The sequence below is a fragment of the Gavialis gangeticus genome, unplaced genomic scaffold (assembly GCF_001723915.1).
Source record: "Gavialis gangeticus isolate Ggan-Ray unplaced genomic scaffold, GavGan_comp1, whole genome shotgun sequence".
Lineage (NCBI taxonomy): Eukaryota > Metazoa > Chordata > Crocodylia > Gavialidae > Gavialis > Gavialis gangeticus.
In genome coordinates this window covers 2,458,729-2,476,889 of record NW_017729018.1, presented here as the reverse complement: position 1 = coordinate 2,476,889, position 18,161 = coordinate 2,458,729, and the positions used below count along the sequence as shown (strand labels likewise).

General features: G+C 48.1%; 3 protein-coding genes across 3 annotated transcripts; 1 reads left to right on the top strand and 2 right to left on the bottom strand.

The window, feature by feature from the left end:
* The first annotated feature begins 4,051 nt into the window (after positions 1-4,051).
* LOC109294676 (olfactory receptor 4Q2-like) lies at positions 4,052-9,315 on the top strand. The gene is made up of 3 exons (XM_019513123.1): positions 4,052-4,935; positions 8,058-8,088; positions 9,166-9,315. The coding sequence occupies exons 1-3, from the start codon at positions 4,052-4,054 to the stop codon at positions 9,313-9,315; spliced, it is 1,065 nt and encodes a 354-aa protein (XP_019368668.1).
* Positions 6,974-7,906, bottom strand: LOC109294759 (olfactory receptor 4K3-like). Its single transcript, XM_019513215.1, has one exon. The coding sequence runs from the start codon at positions 7,901-7,903 to the stop codon at positions 6,974-6,976; it is 930 nt and encodes a 309-aa protein (XP_019368760.1). The 5' UTR covers positions 7,904-7,906.
* Positions 9,316-16,234: 6,919 nt separating the features above from the next.
* On the bottom strand, positions 16,235-17,188 carry LOC109294674 (olfactory receptor 4N2-like). Its single transcript, XM_019513122.1, has one exon. It carries the CDS (start codon positions 17,186-17,188, stop codon positions 16,235-16,237), a length of 954 nt encoding a protein of 317 aa, XP_019368667.1.
* Between the last annotated feature and the right edge of the window lie 973 nt (positions 17,189-18,161).

The following is an 18,161-nucleotide window of genomic DNA, read 5'->3' as shown; positions in this document are numbered from 1 at the left end:
GAGCATTCAAGGATAGGAGATCAGTGTGAGACTTAGAAATGGTCAAAAAGGGGTTGGAAAGGGTAGCAAGTTGATCCCTAGTTTTGGTAGGGAGGATATACGTGTACCATGGATATCAGGGTCCAGTTATAAGCAACTCAGTGATGGCTTGAGGCATAAACTGTTCCTGGGGACTGGACCCAAGAAAGAAGACTCCGGGGTGTAAATCGTTGTTTCTTTTGCTGTTTCCAAAGCAGCCAGGCAACCAGTTCTGATGACAGACGGTAGGTGAGCGTGGCTTCGCTGAAGGAAAAACACTGGCAATTGGGGGTATTGTGGGCAGTCTCAGTTTTAATTACATAAATCCATCACCAATCAGTCGGTGTGGGAATGTGCTATGTCAAGGGTTCTCTGAATCCTTTTTCACTTTAGATTTTCTTTAAGAAGAAAGAGCTTTCTCTTGTGTGGTTGCATCGATTTTCAGGTAGCGGCCAGCGGCAACCCAGACCTCGCAATTCTATGCCCAGTCCTAGGAGAAGACTGAAGTTGAGTAATTAGGCCAGCAGGGGATGAGGAAATTGGGGGGTCAAGGCTCCTGGGTTTCATTTCCAGCTCTAGGAGAGTGGTCGACTCGAATAGGCTGGAGTGGAAAGGGAGTCACAGTTCTTAGAGTCGGTCTTATTCAATTGGCTGGGAAGGAAATGATTTACATGTCTTAAGTTGTGAATTGTCTCGGACAGATTTGAAGATGCAAAAATCTCAGTCTGTGCTGAGCACATAGGGCTGTTTCGTTTTGCCTTCCGTGTCAACGGGCCAGGGTTTCATTTCGAAAGCACTGCTCCGTTTTGTTTCGTTGAAACTGTCTCGCTGTTTCGCCCATGGGCTATAATGGGAAGCGCAAAACTGCCTACAACGTTGTCAGTTCTTGCCTGATTCAGATGAAACATGCAGGCGTGTTATCCCCTGCTGAGACCACAAAGCCCGCAAGCTTTCAAGGAGATGGGTGCAGGGGGAGTCTGGAAAACTGCACCTCGGGCTGCTGGCAAACAAAACTCATGACATGGGTGACAGAAAGCAGGGCAGTTCAAACAGTGCTGCCTTTTATGCAGTTTTTCCATCCCTCCCCAGAGCACTGGGATTGGCAGGGACCTCGGGGAAGGATCACAGTCACTGGCCAGCTACACAGTCGATATGAGAGCAGTCCTTCCCCTCTTCCCTCTCCTTACTTTTTGTTTCCCTGAAGGCGAGCCCAGCTTGAGTTTCGAAATGTTTCGACTGCCCTCGTTTTGTTTTGAGGCTGTTTCAAAGCCCTTCGTTTCATTCCAGTTTCGCTGTTTTGAGCGTGAAACGAAACAGCCGGCGAAATTTCGCGCCGCCCTGCTGAGCAGTATTGTCCAACGGGCCAAGCAGAGATGCTTTGGGCATGTGTGTTTCCCTCGGCGTGCTTTAGCTTCCCCATTTGTGCAATGGGGTTGAGCATACTGACCCACTTCATAAAGTGCCCAGGTACCTACAGATGAAAAGTGTCACGGAAAAGGTAGGGGCTCATTAAGATTTTGAAAATCTCCAGGTCCTTTGATGAAAGAGACTGGAAATCTGCAGAGGATTCGAATAGCCATGGCTGAAGTCCTGCTCTGCGTGAAAGCAGTTAAGACAAGGAGAGCTGCCAGTTACACCAGTGACGGACTGCAAGGCCATAATGACCAGTCTGAGGATAAAACTCTCTCTCCCTCGTACAGTTTGTTAAACGTTTGATGAGAAGGGCACATAGTAATCCTCAGGGATCTGGTCCAACCCACTGCAGACGTGCACGATTCCCTGCTCCTAGATATCACAGAGCGTCTCCTTGCAGACCTGCAGAGAAGGAGATTCGACAGCATCCCTCAGCAGGTTGTTTCATGGTCTTACTGCTTGTACGGATAGGAATTTTTCTTAAGATTTGATGGAGATCTGCTTTGCTGTCCTCTGTGTCCTCTATTTCCCCTCTCTGCTTTATGGGAGACTTTCAAATATTTGAAAAACCATTATCATGCTCCTCTATGATCTCCTTTTCTCCAGGCTTAAGATACCTCAGTCCTTCAAACATTACTCGCAGCTTCTTCCCAAACCTTTTCTCATCTTTATGACTACCTCTGTCTGGCTCCTTTTCAATTTCTCTTCATCCCGCTTAAAAATATGGTGCCGGAAATTGGGGAAAGTATTTCAGGTAAGGCCGAACCTGGGCAAGTGGAGTGGTACTGACTTGTCGTTAGTCCGAAGAGTTTGGGATTCACTTCCATGAAAAACTATCCCGCAAGAAAGCAGATGGCTATCACTAGTTTTTCTTTCCTGATTCCACAGGACTTTTTTTCTCTTTCATGTTCCTAGACGACTGCCTTCAAAATATCACCACCTGTTCAGTTGTGATTCAGGTAAGGAATGGGATTCTTCACAAGCAGCTCCTTCATCTATTGAGCTTTGTTCCAAGTGCATCAGATTCTCATCCCCTGGCAGGAAGGAGAAAGCTCAGTGCTTATTCCCTTTTCAAATGTATTTATTACAGAGCTAGCACAGTAAAGGGCTGGGTTAGAATAGGAGGAGGTGAGAGCTAGGATTCATGAGCTCTAGTCTCAGCTCTGGGAGGAAACTGGATGCTTGTGCTGCGGGTGGATCTAGGGTTTAGAAGAGAGGAGGCCACCGGCATCACCCTCAGACAATGTGGGTGGGGATGAGGTGCAGCTGGAGGTAGTGAGGGACACTGGATGGAGCGATGGGCAGAGAGCAGCGGTAGGAAAGAGGATCATGCCCGCTGGAGCCGCTGTCCCAAGTGGACCCAACACTGGCAGAGATGCTTCTGGGGCTCTGCTACACCTAGGCCAGCTCTGGGGCACCTCTCTATAGCTGGCACCGAGTCAGAGAGAGCCTGGGAGGGGGGTCATGCTAGCTCCCTCGCAGGCATCCCTGCTCACTGCCCCTTGAGGAACCAGGATCCCCCTTCCTACCCCAGCAACAGGGACCCCAAGGGGGTTTGTGTAGGAATAAGGGCTCAGGGCCAGGATACTTGGGATCTCTCCCTGATTGCGGAAGGGAAGCTGTGAAGCTTAGTGTATTAACAGCTGTGAAGAAGTAAGAAATCCTGCAGCCTGCTGGTTAGAGCGCCCTTCTGGGAAGCGAGAGGTGGGAATTTGAATCCCCCTAGGGTGGAACAGAGCATTATTCTTGGGTCTCAGTTGATCCTGGTAGCCACAAGGCATGAGATTTAAGGGTTTGACAGAAGTTATTCTGCCTATATTAAAAGAAAAAAAGCATGAAACACTCTAGGTTTTCAAATACAACATTGGGGGTCTCCATGCAGTTTCTAATCAGGCATCCAAAGGCAGGAAAAGAGTAAGATTTTAGATTCACCCCTGCCCTCATTCAAGTCCTTTATCAGTCTCATATGATATAAGATATCTCATCCTGCTTCTTACCACATGCAAAACAGAAATGTGTGCTCCACACTTCTGCCTGTTTTGCATTATTGTTACTAACAATGTTATCATCTATCCCTAGTAAAGGGCCAACCCTATTACTAGGAGGTCCTTCTTATTAGCTTCAGCCTTGTTGACCATGGGGTTTACTTGATGTCTTTAGACTCCCTTATAAAATGTCTACTCTTGTCATCACTTCACCATTCAAGCGTGACAGACATTTAGCCAAAGTTATACTCTTCCCTGATAGTGGAATTATGGCTCTTTTGTCCATCTAACAGTTCAGCCCCATGAATTCCCCCACTAGGTTTTGGCCATGCTAATTATATCACATTTCTTCTTGACAAGGAGAATTCCCAGTTCATCTTTCTTGTGACTTTTCAGGCTGGTGTGGACTGTAATGGGGGAAAAAATAGATATGGTTTGAGTATGCAATTCAGGTGGTTGTCCATTGGTTTCAGTAATGAAGTAAAGTCTCAGTAAAGGTCTCAGAACCATGCCCGTTGATTCCAGTGGGAGCAACGCATGAGTCAAGCCTTAGCCAAGGCCACATGATCCTTCCCTTTATTTCTCATTTCACCTTTTTCCTTCCAGGTCATTCCCACCCAGTTGCCTAAGGCCACATGGAGCGGCTGTGGGGAAACCAAACTAGGGTGAGTGAGTTCCTCCTGGCCGCCATATCTCCAACTTCACAGTCCCAGGCTGCTCTTTTTGTTGTCTTCCTCTTGGTTTACATTTCTACACTGGTAGGCAACTTTGCCATCATGGTGACAGTGAATACTGATTCCCACCTCCGTACACCCATGTACTTCCTGCTGGGCAATCTCTCCTTTCTGGACCTGTGCTACTCAACAGTTACTGCCCCCAAGATGCTCATGGACTTCCTGTCTGAAAGAAGGAGTATTTCCTATGATGCCTGCATGGCCCAACTATTTTTTCTCCACTTTGTGGGGGCGGCTGAGATGTTCCTACTCACCGTTATGGCCTATGACCGCTATGTAGCCATTTGCAAGCCCCTCCATTACCCCAGCATCATGAACAGGCACCTTTGTATCTGCCTAGTGGTGGCCTCCTGGATGGGAGGTTTGATCCATTCCACGGTCCAGACCATACTCACCATGCAACTACCTTTTTGTGGGCCTAATCATGTGGATAATTTCTTTTGTGATGTCCCACCAGTGATCAAGCTGGCCTGCACTGACACCTATGTGGTGGAACTGCTCATGGTCTCCAACAGTGGGCTGATCTCCACCAGCTGCTTCATCATCCTGTTGACCTCCTACACAACCATCTTGATAAAGATACGCTCCCCTGAAGAGCGTCGCAAGGCACTCTCCACCTGTGCTTCACACCTGACCGTGGTAACTTTGTTCTTTGGGCCCTGCATCTTCATCTATGCCCGGCCTTTTTCCATCTTTTCGGTCGACAAGCTGGTCTCAGTTCTCTATAACATCATTACCCCCATGCTCAATCCCTTGATCTATACACTGAGGAACAAGGAGGTGAAGTCAGCTATGAGGAGACTTAGGACAAGGAGCATCACTTTTGGGGGAAAGATAATATTATGAGATGCAGGAATGGCTGGGAACCAAGCAGCATCTTGGGGACATATTATCTAGATGAGGTGGAGATATTGGCCAGGTGAGGGAGCCATATGTGGGGGAGATAGATATCCTGACTTTTTAGGGTCATTTTAGGGTAACGGAATATCAGAAAATATATCCATTTGGTTTTGATTTGTAACCAGCAAAGAATTCCTTTTTGAGGAGGTATGGGCCTGGTAAGACCCACCTTTAACTTCTTTTCTAACTATTTAGTTGGTCTAATAAAATATATCACCTCTACCCAAAGAGCCTTGCATGCTTTATTCTAAGTATTCAGTGGAGCTGGGGTTGGACTCTAGATCTCTCTTTTTCTAGCTCTTAGACTTAACCCCCCAGGTTGTGGAGTCATACTCAAGCTCCATCTCTATCTTGCTCTGCAAAAGTGTTCAGTTATTCAGGAGCAATGGAATAACTTCTCATGCATATTTAATTACTCAGTGGAAAGTTTGACGGCTTCAGCAGAAGGGCAGGAGAGCATCCTACAAACGATGTGTTTTCCCTGGGTGGCTCGTATTTACAGCATGGTGCATTGTAATCCCGAAGCTCCTTTGTGCATCTGCCCCTCAGCCTTTTCACTCTGGAGTGTCCCTGGTTCAGTGCCAGTATGTCAACCAAGGAGGTAGCCATCATGGAAATGGGGTTCAGAGTCTAAATCATCTTGTACCCCCAGCCCCAAAGGGCTTTGTTTGTTAATGGGGGGTGGAAGAGCCTGAAACCCATGTAGGGGGACACAGGTGAATACTGCACATTAGATATACCCATCAGTAGACTGGATGTGGGTGCCCAATTCCTCTGTACTGTATAAACTTTTTAAATGAAAGGCTATATTTTCCTTTTGAAACAATGGAATAATGTGGGGCTAGATAGGGAGAACACAGTTGCCTTAAACAGAAAGTGGAAAGGAGAGACTCTTAATGACCTAATTCATATCCCCCAACAAAACTGTATCCAAAAATGTATGGGTGAAGGGAAATTTATTTATAAGTCAGGACTTTCATTTTTTTTCACCTTAGAAATTCCCATTTCCCCTATTTCAAAAGAGTCTATGAAAGACCAGGAAGCTGGGAACAATTTTCATTGAGGTATTTATTAGGCAAATATCTTGACATTGCTTTTGCTTCCTATACATTAGTTATTTGTAGTACATTAGTGCTTACAGGTCCCAATGTCCAGTGCAAAGTGTTTCAATAATTAGTGTCTCTGTGGTGGAGATTTGAATGCTTAAATCACACAGGCCCCGTAGAAAATCCCAACGGTAACCACCCTCCTAAAATAGCCTCTGGACATCAGTCACTTTGTCCAGCTCATGACGGGGGCTGTCGTATGGAGATTACTGCTGCGTTACATTTAAGCCTCCAAGTTAGAACAAAGATCAGGATCCACGGTGCTGAGCACGAGAAGCATAGTGAGAGACACTCCAGGTCCCAAAGGCTTCAAGAAGCAAATGGAGCATGAAAGGGAAGGAACTTGCTCAATGGCAGTGTCACCCCACGTGTCTGTGGCAGAGCCAGTGTTAGCAGCCAGGAGTCCTGGCTCTCATTTTCCCACCTCCAAGTCCCTACCCTCCTCACATCTTGGTCATGAACTAAAGTGGTCCTGGTTCTCTAACCCCCTAACTCTAACCAACAAGACTTGACTTGCTTTGTAGAGATCAGAATGGAAACCAGGAGCCCTGTCTCTTGACCCACCTGCTATCTGGATCCTGGACCGCACACTCAGAGTAAGTAAAGGAAGTAAAACACATTGCCCTTGGTGCTGGACTATACAGTCCCTCTCTTCTGCTCAGCTCCACCCTGCCTGTAGCTACATGGCTGGATGCTGAGTGTGTGACACAACCAGCCATGAAGTTACCAATTTCAGACCCAACCTGCCTGGGATTGAGCTCAGTTTAGGCCTCCCATGATGGGTTCTTCTCACAATGAGGGAAACCTGGAAGGAGACCTACACTCCCCTCTTAGTCCACAGCCTTCTCATTGCTGCCTTCACCTCCTTGTTCCTTAATGTGTAGATGATGGGATTCAACAGAGGGGTAATGGCAGTGTAGAAAACAGACAACACCTTGTCCATGGGGAAGCGAGTGAAGGGGCGCAAGTAGATGAAGAGGCAAGGTCCAAAGAAGAGGGTTGCCACTGTGAGGTGGGAGGAGCAGGTGGAGAAAGCCTTGGAGGTACCTTCGGCTGAGGACCGGGATCGGACAGCAGAGAGAATGAAGCCATAGGAGACCAGCAGGGCTAGGAAGCTCACCAGGGACATAAGGCCACTGTTGGCCACCATTATGATTTCCAGAGCATCTGTGCGGGTGCAGGCCAACTTTATGACTAAGGGGATATCACAAAAGAAGCTGTCCACATGGTTGGGCCCACAGAAGGGCAGGTTGATCATGAAGGCGAGCTGGATGGTGGCATGGAGGAATCCACCAGACCATGAAACCACCACCAGACTTAGACAATGCCACCGGCTCATGAGAGAGGTATAATGGAGAGGCCGGCAGATGGCAACATAGCGGTCGTAGGCCATAGCTATGAGCAGCAGCATCTCGCTACCCCCAAAAAAGTGGAGGAAGAATATCTGGGCCATGCAGCCCTGGAAGGAGATTGCTTTGTCATGGGACGGGAAGCCCAAGAGAGCCCTGGGTGTGGCAAAGGAGGCAAGGCACAGGTCCAGAAAGGAGAGATGGGAGAGCAGAAAGAACATGGGGCAGTGTAGGAGGTGGGGGCTGCTGGTGATAGTCAAAAGGATGAGGAGGTTGCCCAGTACAGTAGCCATGTAAAGGAGGGTGAAAGCCACAAAGAATGGGAGCTGGAGGACTTGGGAAGGGGACAGCCCCAGCAAAATAAATTCAGACACCACTGAGTTGTTACTCTGCTCCATCCACTCTGGCCTGGAGGAAAAGAATTGGGAACAGGTTGAAAGACAGGATACTGCTTGGAGGTCCTGGTTCTGCTCCAACTTTGTGATGGGGATGGGTTTTAGGAAGGGCTTCCCCCTAGGGAAGATGTGGCTCCAATGTGGCTCATGCCAACAGGAACTGCATAGCTCAGAGGATGGGGAAGAGGGTATGGGACCTTTCCCCTCCCAGTACCCTAGTCTCGATTGAGCCTGAAGTACAAGGTGCTGCATTACACTAGTTCTGCAACTTAATCAGGTGTCTTTTGATAAAATGGTCACAACATTAGAAGTGATAAAAGGGGGTCCTGGCCTCCTGTGTCCTACCTTCCCACGTTTGGGAGGGGATTGTGGTCTGGTAAGGAGGTCAGAAGCCTTTAGCTGGAGTAGGCAGGAGCTTGCAACCCAGATGGTGGCTTCATACTACCAGATTTTCCTCCCTCACCCCCACCACCTCCCTCTCAGCCACCCAGTAGCCAGCTGCCTGCCATACCTTGGCCCCACTGCAGTGAGGGAAATGGAGATGTGGCTGAGTAGTAGGCTCCAAGGTGGAGGGGAGCACTGCAGAGGGCACTGACAGCACAGCACAGCTCCAAGCCACTGACTCACCCGTGATGGCTCTGACCTCTTTGGAGTCAGGATTTCTACATTGCAGTATCAGCTTGGGAAGGAATAAGAATTAGTGGATTAAAGTGACCCACAAGGTAGAGGCAAGGTGGGAGGGAGGGAGGCAGGTGGTCAGGGCTGCACTTGTGGCTGGGACTTCCTTTGCAACACTGCTGCCACTGCCCCTGCTTCTGTTTTTGCAATAACCTCGTGCTCCCTGCACTAGCATAGAAAGTAGGAGACTCCAGTTTAACTCTCTGCTTCTGGAGGGCTTTCAAAAGCACACTTCCTGGGAGAGGCCCTTATCACCAGGCTACAGGCTAGTCTGGGTAGGTCACTCTCCACTCCTCCTGGTGCAGCTGAAACAGGCTGCAGAAATGTATTTGAGCTTCTGCAGGAAAAGGGGAATAACAAAGTGAGTGAGGACGTAGCCTGGAGGATCTGGGCACTCATGAAGGAGAAGGGAGTCCTCAATTGTGATCCCTGATACAGGGACTGCTCATGTATTTTATCAATAGCTATTTAGTTTAAAATGAGTTTCCTGTCCTGGAAGATGGGACCACATTGGGGATCAACCTTCACAAGCAAAGGCTTTAACTACTAGGTCAGAATGTCCCACTCACTTCCATGCTGTCTCATAGTCAATCAATTCTGACTTTGCTGCGAGAGGAGTGGAGAATGCCTCACCTAGCCTTCAGCCTAGTATTCAGACCATGCTTGTTAGAGATGTGATGGGAAGATTTGAATTCTCACAGGCAGAGGAAGAGTTGAACCTCCAGGTGGGAGCTTGATCTCAGTCAAGAGCAGATCAGTGCAGTGTCTGGCGTGATAGGACCTCCTCTTGGTCCAAGTCCAGGCAGTACCTGGCTGGCATAACAAAGACCATGATCTTGCCCAGCGTTGGTATAATGCCCGACATAGTGGAAGCCTCCATCATGCTTTATGCCTTGAAGCACTACTAATAATAAAGCATTTCAATTAAAGCTGATTCTGACTGATGGTGCACAGAGCCATTATTTAATTAGCATCGGTTCAGATTTGCCAGTATCCAGTATTTGAGCTGCACCTTACCAGCATCTGCCCTCAGTACTACCAGTTCAACCTCCGCTGGCTTAAATAGCGACCTCAACCATTCAGCTCCATCATAGTTACCACGAGCTAAATTCTCAGCCTCAGTGTATCAAGTGCCCATGCAAGTGCCCCCATTTCCACCAGGAATGATCTTTTCCCCTACCACTTTCCAGCCCCACAGTGTCAGAGGCTTCTTACTCACCTGCAAACCTGAGAAAGGGGGTTCTGGGGAAATCACGTCTTCTGCAGTGACCCCAGCATGGAATGACCTGCTTCTCCTGCCATCAGTGTCCGTGGGGTTGGTATATCAACTGCAGAGATGGTGTGGGGAGAGAGGCAGGAGATGACTGCAAACTGGCTTGGAGAAAAAAAAATTTGAATCCATTGGGCACAGTGCAGGTGGCAGTAAGAGCTGCAGAGGGGGTTATTAAAAAGTTTGATAGCATCACTTATTTGTTGCTGGGCATGCTCCTCAGCCAGAGGTTGGGGAGGGGATCTGCATTTCAGTTTGATTTCAGCCAGAGAGAGAGAGAGCGATTCCTTGCATAGTAGTGCCAGAGTCCCTTAGGACTCCTTGAAAAGCACAGCCTTTATCTTTTGGGCACCTGTGAAGAACCGTATGCAGTCCAGTTCCTGATGCATGTGCTCAGGGCCTGCCTGTGAGGGACAGAGAGATCCTCATGACGTAGGGAGTGCTATTAGGGCATGCTGGGATTTGGGAGTGCTCAGTGGATCACGACCATAGCTGAATGATTCTTGGTCCGTCTCTAGTGGCTGGCTGATCAATTTAAATGCTTCCCCAGGCTAGTGGAAGACACTTTTTGTGGGGGTTCGCAACTGCCTTCAGCTTTGGGATTCCTGCTAGCATTCGCAGGGGCCAAAGTGAATTAGGCACCCAGAACCCTATTCAGCAGTAGCTGAGGTGCACAACCTTAAAGACACTTACATATTGCTTGGCTCAACACTGAAATGTTAAACCTCAGAATGAAACAGTTTAAAGGAACCGTCAATTTGGGTCATCCAAGACAGAATTTTTGAGCAAACAAAAAAAAAAAAGATTCACTTGAGAAACTTTGTCCAGCTCTGGGAATCTCCATTCTCTTTGTAAACGGGCAAGGGGATATTGCACACAACAAACTTTATGGGAACAACTTCAGTGCTGTAGTAGATTTCAGTTTAAGTTCAGGTGGAGGATGATCTGACTTTTAGCAATAATGACCATGGGTTCAAAACCCACCCAATCAGGGACAGTCCGTGCTACAGCTTCATAAGTAGAAGGCCATACTCTCTGCTACAGAAGAAAGCAAGAACCCCAACAGCCCATACCAACCTGACCAATCAGTTCATGGTACACGGTGCATAGCCATGAGGCTGGTCCAGAGCACTTGTTCTATGTAGCATCCATGCCAGCCTGGCCCTGCACACTAGATCTGGCATGGGAGGTCCATCTGTGGGCCTGATCTAGGCCAGCCCTGGATCTGGTGTGCAGGGCTTGTCTGACATGGGTGTCACATGTAGCGTGCACTCCAGAATGGCCCCATGCTAGGTGCAGCCTGTGCCAGATAGGCTCCGTTCACCGCATGCAGCAGGCAACACGTTGGGCAGGATGATATGACACCCCTTCATTAGAAGAGAGAGGAACAAGAACAACTCCAGCAGCTTCTAGATGTGATCCAGGGCCCCAGGCTTCTCTTTCCAGCAGGCTTCACATGCTGTGATCTGACACTGTTTACAAGTATGAGTGCTTTGAACTGTGAGGTTCCACTTCACAAACTGTGCCCACCTTAGCTAAGTACAGGCAGTCAAAAAGCCCGAGGCTGGATCCATTCAGTCTTTGCAAATTAGTCTAAATTGCAGAGATTAAACTGAGAAACAAGTGGACATGTTCATTTTGATTCAGGCTATGCAGCCACATGCCTGCAGTGGCTTAGGCCAGAAGCCAGGGGGTGCTATAGCAGGGCTCCCTGGCACATAGCCAGCATGGGCTGCATGTTCACTTCTTCCTGCTGCCCCTGGGGCTTGCAGTCCAGAACACAACAGCAGGACTCTGCAGGGTTGCTCATTACTTCCTCTTCCTGCTTCCAGGTGCCTCTGGGATTTGTAATTCACAGTCGCAGGCAGCAGTAAGTTTTAGCAGGGCAGAGTAGCTCTGTACTGGGGGGAAGGGAAGTTTAACCCCCCTCCCTGGCCCCAGATGGGAGGTAGTCCCTGTCTGCCCCCACCAGCTCTTCTCTGGTGGAGCAGAAAGCACAACCCAGCACAAGGCTGGAAAGCATGCTGGGGGGGTTGTGATTTAACTTGAACCAGGAAGGGGTCTGGGAAAGAAGTTTCATAAACCGGTTTGACTGAAATCAGTTAAGTCTGATACTACATTCAACCAGGTTCATCTTCAAGTTTCAGCCATTTTGAAACTGGTTTATGTGCACTGAACTTCTGTTCTGTGACAGGTTTAAACCAGTTTCTGATTACTTAAACTGGTTTATGTGCAACTTCTGTCCCTAACCCTTGAGACCCATTTCAGGTCTGTAAGAAATAACTTTTAATCCCTCCACCCACCATATAGCTTCTAGGGTCAGGGGGCCACCCACTACCTAAAGTCCCTTTGAAAAGGTGGGATTAGGAACCTGGTCCTTCCTATCCACACCCCTCTACCCACTGAAAGCCTCTTCTTGCTGCAGTGCTATAATGTCCCTCATAGCTCGAGACAGCCAATAGGGGATAGTATTGGACAAAGTGGGTAGGTTGTGGTTGAGCAGCCTGGTCTGGAGATGGATTTCAGGGCAGTTGATGCTGGGCCAGATGGACCATAACAGCCTTGGCATTGAAGGAGAATGGTGTACGCTGTTTGTGAGCTCCATTCCCCAGAGTTTGTGCTGTTTGTGAGCTCCATTCCCCAAAGTATTAATTATCAGGAATGATACTGTGCCACTCAGGGCATTGTTAGGAGCTGATGATTGCAGGTAGGTGTTTTGGGGCTTTTTGAGAGGGATCTTGGTAAATAACATGACTTTATCAAACACCTGCACATATGGCTATTTACTTTCTTGTCTAGATAGGGAAACCAAGGCACACAGCTCTTTGGGCCAAAAGAGACCCTTATACCAGTCAGTGCAAACTCCTGCAGAGTAGAGGAGACAGGATCCATGTAGTACACCCTATGTCCTACAGGGACCTGAGCTACAGCCCTAAAGTAGCCTAAAGGTGTGCTTTGTTTTACTGTTCACTATCGCCAGCTCTTTCAGTTACGTGTGGTGGATCTTGCGGTATTTGTTCTTCAGCAATTGACATGAAAAGAAACGAAGCCTCAGCATCCTTTTTTCTTTTGATGAAGTCCAGTATGGATTTTCTAAAGGGCCTAATGGAATAATCGTTGTACTGCCAGTCCCCAAACACTAAAAAATCCTGAGCGGTGTCAAGAAACCATGAGTTGCCAAATCTCCCTTGGTGGTGTTTGAGTAGACAGCAAGGTGAGACGGAGGGTCACTTAAGAGGTGCTGCACTACTTTAACACTGTACCTTCCTTTCACACTTCTGCAAGGCCCAGACTTCAAATATTGACACAACACAAAGATCTTCCACCAAAGGGATTCAAATTTATGGCCTGTTGTTTCAATTAGCACCGCTACTCCTCGCACTTGTCCATCAGTGTGTGCTGCTGATAAACCAGTTCCTGTGAAGAGAGATGCTACAGCTTTTTTGAGTGCTTGAATTTTGGAAATGTTTCTAAATTGTTCCTTAGCACTACTGAATAGCTGGCTCAGGAGCAGTTCAGATCACTTATATGCAGTGATTATCTCTGAGCACTAGCGGAGAAATGGTGAAGTGTGAAAAACAGCATGATAAAGATGAGACAAGGAATGACATACTAGTCAGCCCAGGATCATGTCCCAGAAAGATGCTGGAAACGTAAGCAAACAGTCCATTTGTAAGCACCTAAAAGATAACAGGGTGATAGCTATTAGTGGTAGTATTTGTCCCGAATAAGTCAGGTCAGTCTGACCTGATTTCTTTCTGTGGCAAGGTAACAGGCCTAGTAGAGAAGGGGGACATAATACTTGTAATATATTTGGACTTACTAAAGCATTTATGTGAGACATGACCTATGATATTCTCTTAAGCAAACCTGGAAATATGTTTTGGTGGAAATTATCAAATTTACTTCAATCCAAAATGAGGGTTTTTTTGCCATTCAACATGGGCCTGGAGTTGGAGTCACAGACAGAACTGCAGCCTCTGCCCTGCCACCCCCTGCCTCCTCTTTCCCCCCACTGGTGCCTACCCTCCATCATGGCTCCAGCCCAACTTTGGCCCTGCTCCAGCCTGGGCCATGGAGCACATGGTTGCTCCAGCCCCTGCCCAGCAGGCTCCAGCTCCAACTAAGGGCTGGAGCCAGAGCTGCCGTGTTGGCAACTGGGCAGCAGAGGGAACCAAGAAGAGGGTGGCAGGCACCATGGGGTGTAGGCATACGGTGGAGGGCAAGTGATGGGGGGTAGGTGCTGGGGGCACAGGCACCACGGGGGAGGGGAGGGCAGTGCTGCAAGAACCTTTGAAGGGTGCCCTGAGGTGTGAGAAGATAAGCAGATAAGCTCAGGCTTGGGCTTGTCCCTGCCTGACTAATCCCCCCAGCCCCACTGCAAGGCAGTAATATGTAATTTAGCTTTTGAATTAGGGTGAATTTGATATGGTCCCCCACAGCATTCTTGTGAACAAATTAAGGATGTCTGGGTTGGATGAATGGACTATAAGATGGATAGAAAGCAGGCTGGATTGTCAGGCTCAGAGGGTAGTAATCAATGGCTCAATGTCTAGTTGGCAGCTGGTATCAAGTGGAGTGCCCCAGGGGTTGGTCCTGGGACTGGTGTTATTCAATATTTTCATCAGCAACCTGGGAGATGGGGTAGGGTGCCCCCTCAGCAAGTCTGCAGATGACACCAAGCTGGGGGTGTAGTAGATGCACTGGAGGGTGGGGCTAGTATTCAGAGACCTCAGCAAATTGGAGAATTGGACTGAAAGACATCTCATGAGGTTCAGTAAAGAGAAGTGCAGAGTCCTTCACTTAGGCTGGAACAATCCCATCCACCAGTACAGGCTGGGGAACAACTGGCTAAGCAGCAGCTCTGCGGAAAAGGACCTGGGGGTTACAGTGGACAATAAGCTGGATATGAGCCAACAGTGAACCCTTGTTGCAAACAAGGCTAACGGCATGCTAGACTGTATGAGTAGGAGCATAGCCAGCAGATCAAGGGATGTGATTATTCCTCTCTATTCAGCAGTGGTGAGGCCACATCTGGAGTACTGTGTCCAGTTTTGGGCTCCCCACTACAGAAAGGATGTGGACAACTTGGAGAGAGTCTGGCAGAGGGCAGTGAAAATGGTTATGGGGTTGGGGTACATGACATGTGAAGAAAAGTTGAGGGAACTGGGCCTGTTTAGTTAGGAGAAGAGAAGACTAAGGGTTCAGTTTGCAGCAAGGGAAGTTTAAGTTAGATATTAGGAAAAACTTTCTCACTAGGAGGGTAGTAAAGCACTGAAACAGGTTACCCAGATACGTTGTGGAGCCTCCATATTTGGAGGTTTTGAAGACCAGGCTAGACAAAGCCTTGGCTGGGATGATCTAGTTGGGGATGGTCTCACTTTGGACTAGATGACATCTTGAGGTCCCTGCCAACCCTCATTTTCTATGATTCTAGGCTTCTAAGATAAATGACAAAAGTCCCCAATGAGCTACCTCAGGGTCTGGGAGCAGTAAGCTGTTCTGATCAGGATAAAGGCATTGTTTATGCACCTGGCACATGTATAGGTGCCTAATGTAAGTCCAGGGCCAGGCCAGGGCATCATTTAACCTTGCCTTTGAAGCTTTTACTTGGGCTGTGGGAGTGGTGAGTTCATATCCTCCGAGGTAAAGAATGAAACTAATTTCTCCCCCATCCTAAATGAGCGACAGAACTGTCAGGTCATTGAGCGACCCCTTTTTCTTCAATGTCAATCAATCGCTAGCTGGCCTTTTCCTGTGACTAACAGGCTCTTTGGTAAATGGAATAGACTCAGTGCACAGGTGGGAACAGGATCTGAAATAAGTAAGCTACAAAAATGCCCCATACACAACTACTTTTGAAAGTGTAAGTAGCACTTGGATGCCTTTAGGTAAAATCTGATTTTTACCCACATGTCTAGTCCACAGCTATTACAGCTATTTACACCTCCCCCCGCCCCATACTGTAGATTTACGCCACAGTTACTACTGTGAAGTTACTGCATGGCTTATATAGATTTAGAATATAGCTCTACTCAATACATACTAAAGAGTTACTGTTAGGTTCGTCATCAAATACTGTAGAGACACTCTATGCATATGACAGAGATGCTCCAGAGGTACTCCAAGGACACAGAAATTTTGTCAATAAGTTATGCAAAATAATTATATACAAAGATACAAATCACAGCAAAATTACACTATGAATATTACCAGGTTAGTCCCCAGAAATTACCAAGTTGCTACACCATTACTTCACACATACTTCAGCAGTGCTCCACTGATTTACTTCATAGACTTTACACCATAACTAGAAGGCAGCTCTGGAGCAACTCCAACCTCAGCTTTTTTTTCCCGGACTTCAACAATATTCCATTCCTAACACATTACATTTGGACACACTTCCATTTCCTTCTCCAGAGCCCGTATCTACCCAACATCCTCTTCATGGCACTGAGGATCTCCCTGTTCCTTAATGTGTAGATCGTAGGATTCACGAGGGGGAAGACCACGGTGTGGAAGACAGCCACCACCTTGTCCATGGGGAAGTTACGGAAGGGCCGGCAGTAGATGTAGATGGCTGGGCCGAACATGACAAAGACAATGATGATGTGGGTGACACAGGTGGAGGCTACTTTGCTCTTCCCATGGGATGAGCCTGCCCTCAATCGGACCAGCAGGGCCCCATAGGAGATCAGCAGAAGCAGGAAGCACACCAATGTGATGACTCCACTGTTGACAAACATCACAAACTCGATCTCGTAGGTGTTGGTACAGGCAAGCTTAACCAACTGGGTGATATCACAGAAGAAGTTGTCCAGCTCATTAGGGCCACAAAAGGGGAGATGGACAATAAGAATGACTTGGATGATGGAGTGAATGAAACCTCCTGCCCATGAAGCTCCCACCAGGGCCCAGCAGAACCCCTTGTTCACCATGGTGCTGTAGTGCAAGGGCTTGCAAATGGCCAAGTACCTGTCAAAGGCCATGCCCATGAGTAGGTTGATCTCAGACCCCCCCAGGAAGTGGAGGAAGAAAAGCTGGGTTATGCAACCTTTGTAGGAGATGACTTTGTGGTGCGAGAAGAAATGGACCAGCATCTTTGGAGGGGTGACGAAGCAGTAGCAGAGGTCCAGAAAAGCCAGATTGGCCAGAAAGAAATACATGGGGGAGTCCAGGTGGTGGTCCCAATGAATGGTGAGGATGATGAGGACATTCCCAGGCAGAATAATGACATAGAAGAGAAAGAAGAACATGAAGAGGGAGAGCTGGACCTCTCTGGTCTGTGATAACCCAAGCAGTACAAACTCTGTCACCTCTGTGCTGTTCCCATATTCCATCTTTGTCAGTGCCGAGCCCTGTAACAATACAGAGGGGTTATTGCCATAATTTATTAGGCCTGAGAATGTCCAGTCAAATGTCAGGCAAGAGATGGGTTCCATCGTTTGAGGGTTGCACAGGTCCTGATGAAGTAGTGGGTTCCTTGTACGCATGGTGCTGCACAGACCCTAACTGAGACTGGCTCTGCATTATGCCAGGAGTTCCAGACTCCACTGCAATTGCGTCTTGGCTGGGGGGCGCAGAATCTGGCTGAGTTCAAACACAGAGGGAGATGCAAGGTTTGCCTTACTCTCCACTTGGAGATACATCTACACGAGTGATCCTCACTGCAGGGAAAGCACCATAGGGAAAACTTTGATTTGAACCTTTCTCTCTCATTCCCTTTTTGTGTTATGCTTTCAGTTATTATTGCCATCAGCTATTCATTCATGTACTAAAGTAGTCATTTATTTATGCATGGATTTATCCATTAAGTAAGGAAGGGGTGTTAAATTTGGCTCATGAACTAGGCCAGATCCAGACCAAAGGGCTCTTTGCTGGCCAGATCCAGCCCGAAGCATGTGGCAGCAGCTCTGGCTCCAGCCCAATGGCATATGGCAGCAGTAGCAGCACCTCCAGCTCCAGCCCCAGCAGCAGCAGCTCTGGTTTCCTCAATGTGCTCTTTGCCAGAGCTGCCACTGCCACCACCACATACCCTGTGCTGCAGTGCCAGCTCTGGCTTTGCTACGAAGCATCGAGAGGTGATGGCTCCACCGTAGGGTGGCTGAGGAGATAGGGCCATGGCACTAGTGATGAGTAAACCAGGTGGAGAGTGACCAGGACTGTAGCAGCCCTCGCTTACCCTCCTGCCACGTCCATGTCCACGAGGGCCCAAGGTCCCTGGATTCTGTGGCAGACCATGCCCCTGAAGGCCTGATCCAGCCCATGGGCCCTATGTTTGACACCCCTAAAGTAAAGCCTCTTCCTTCCTTC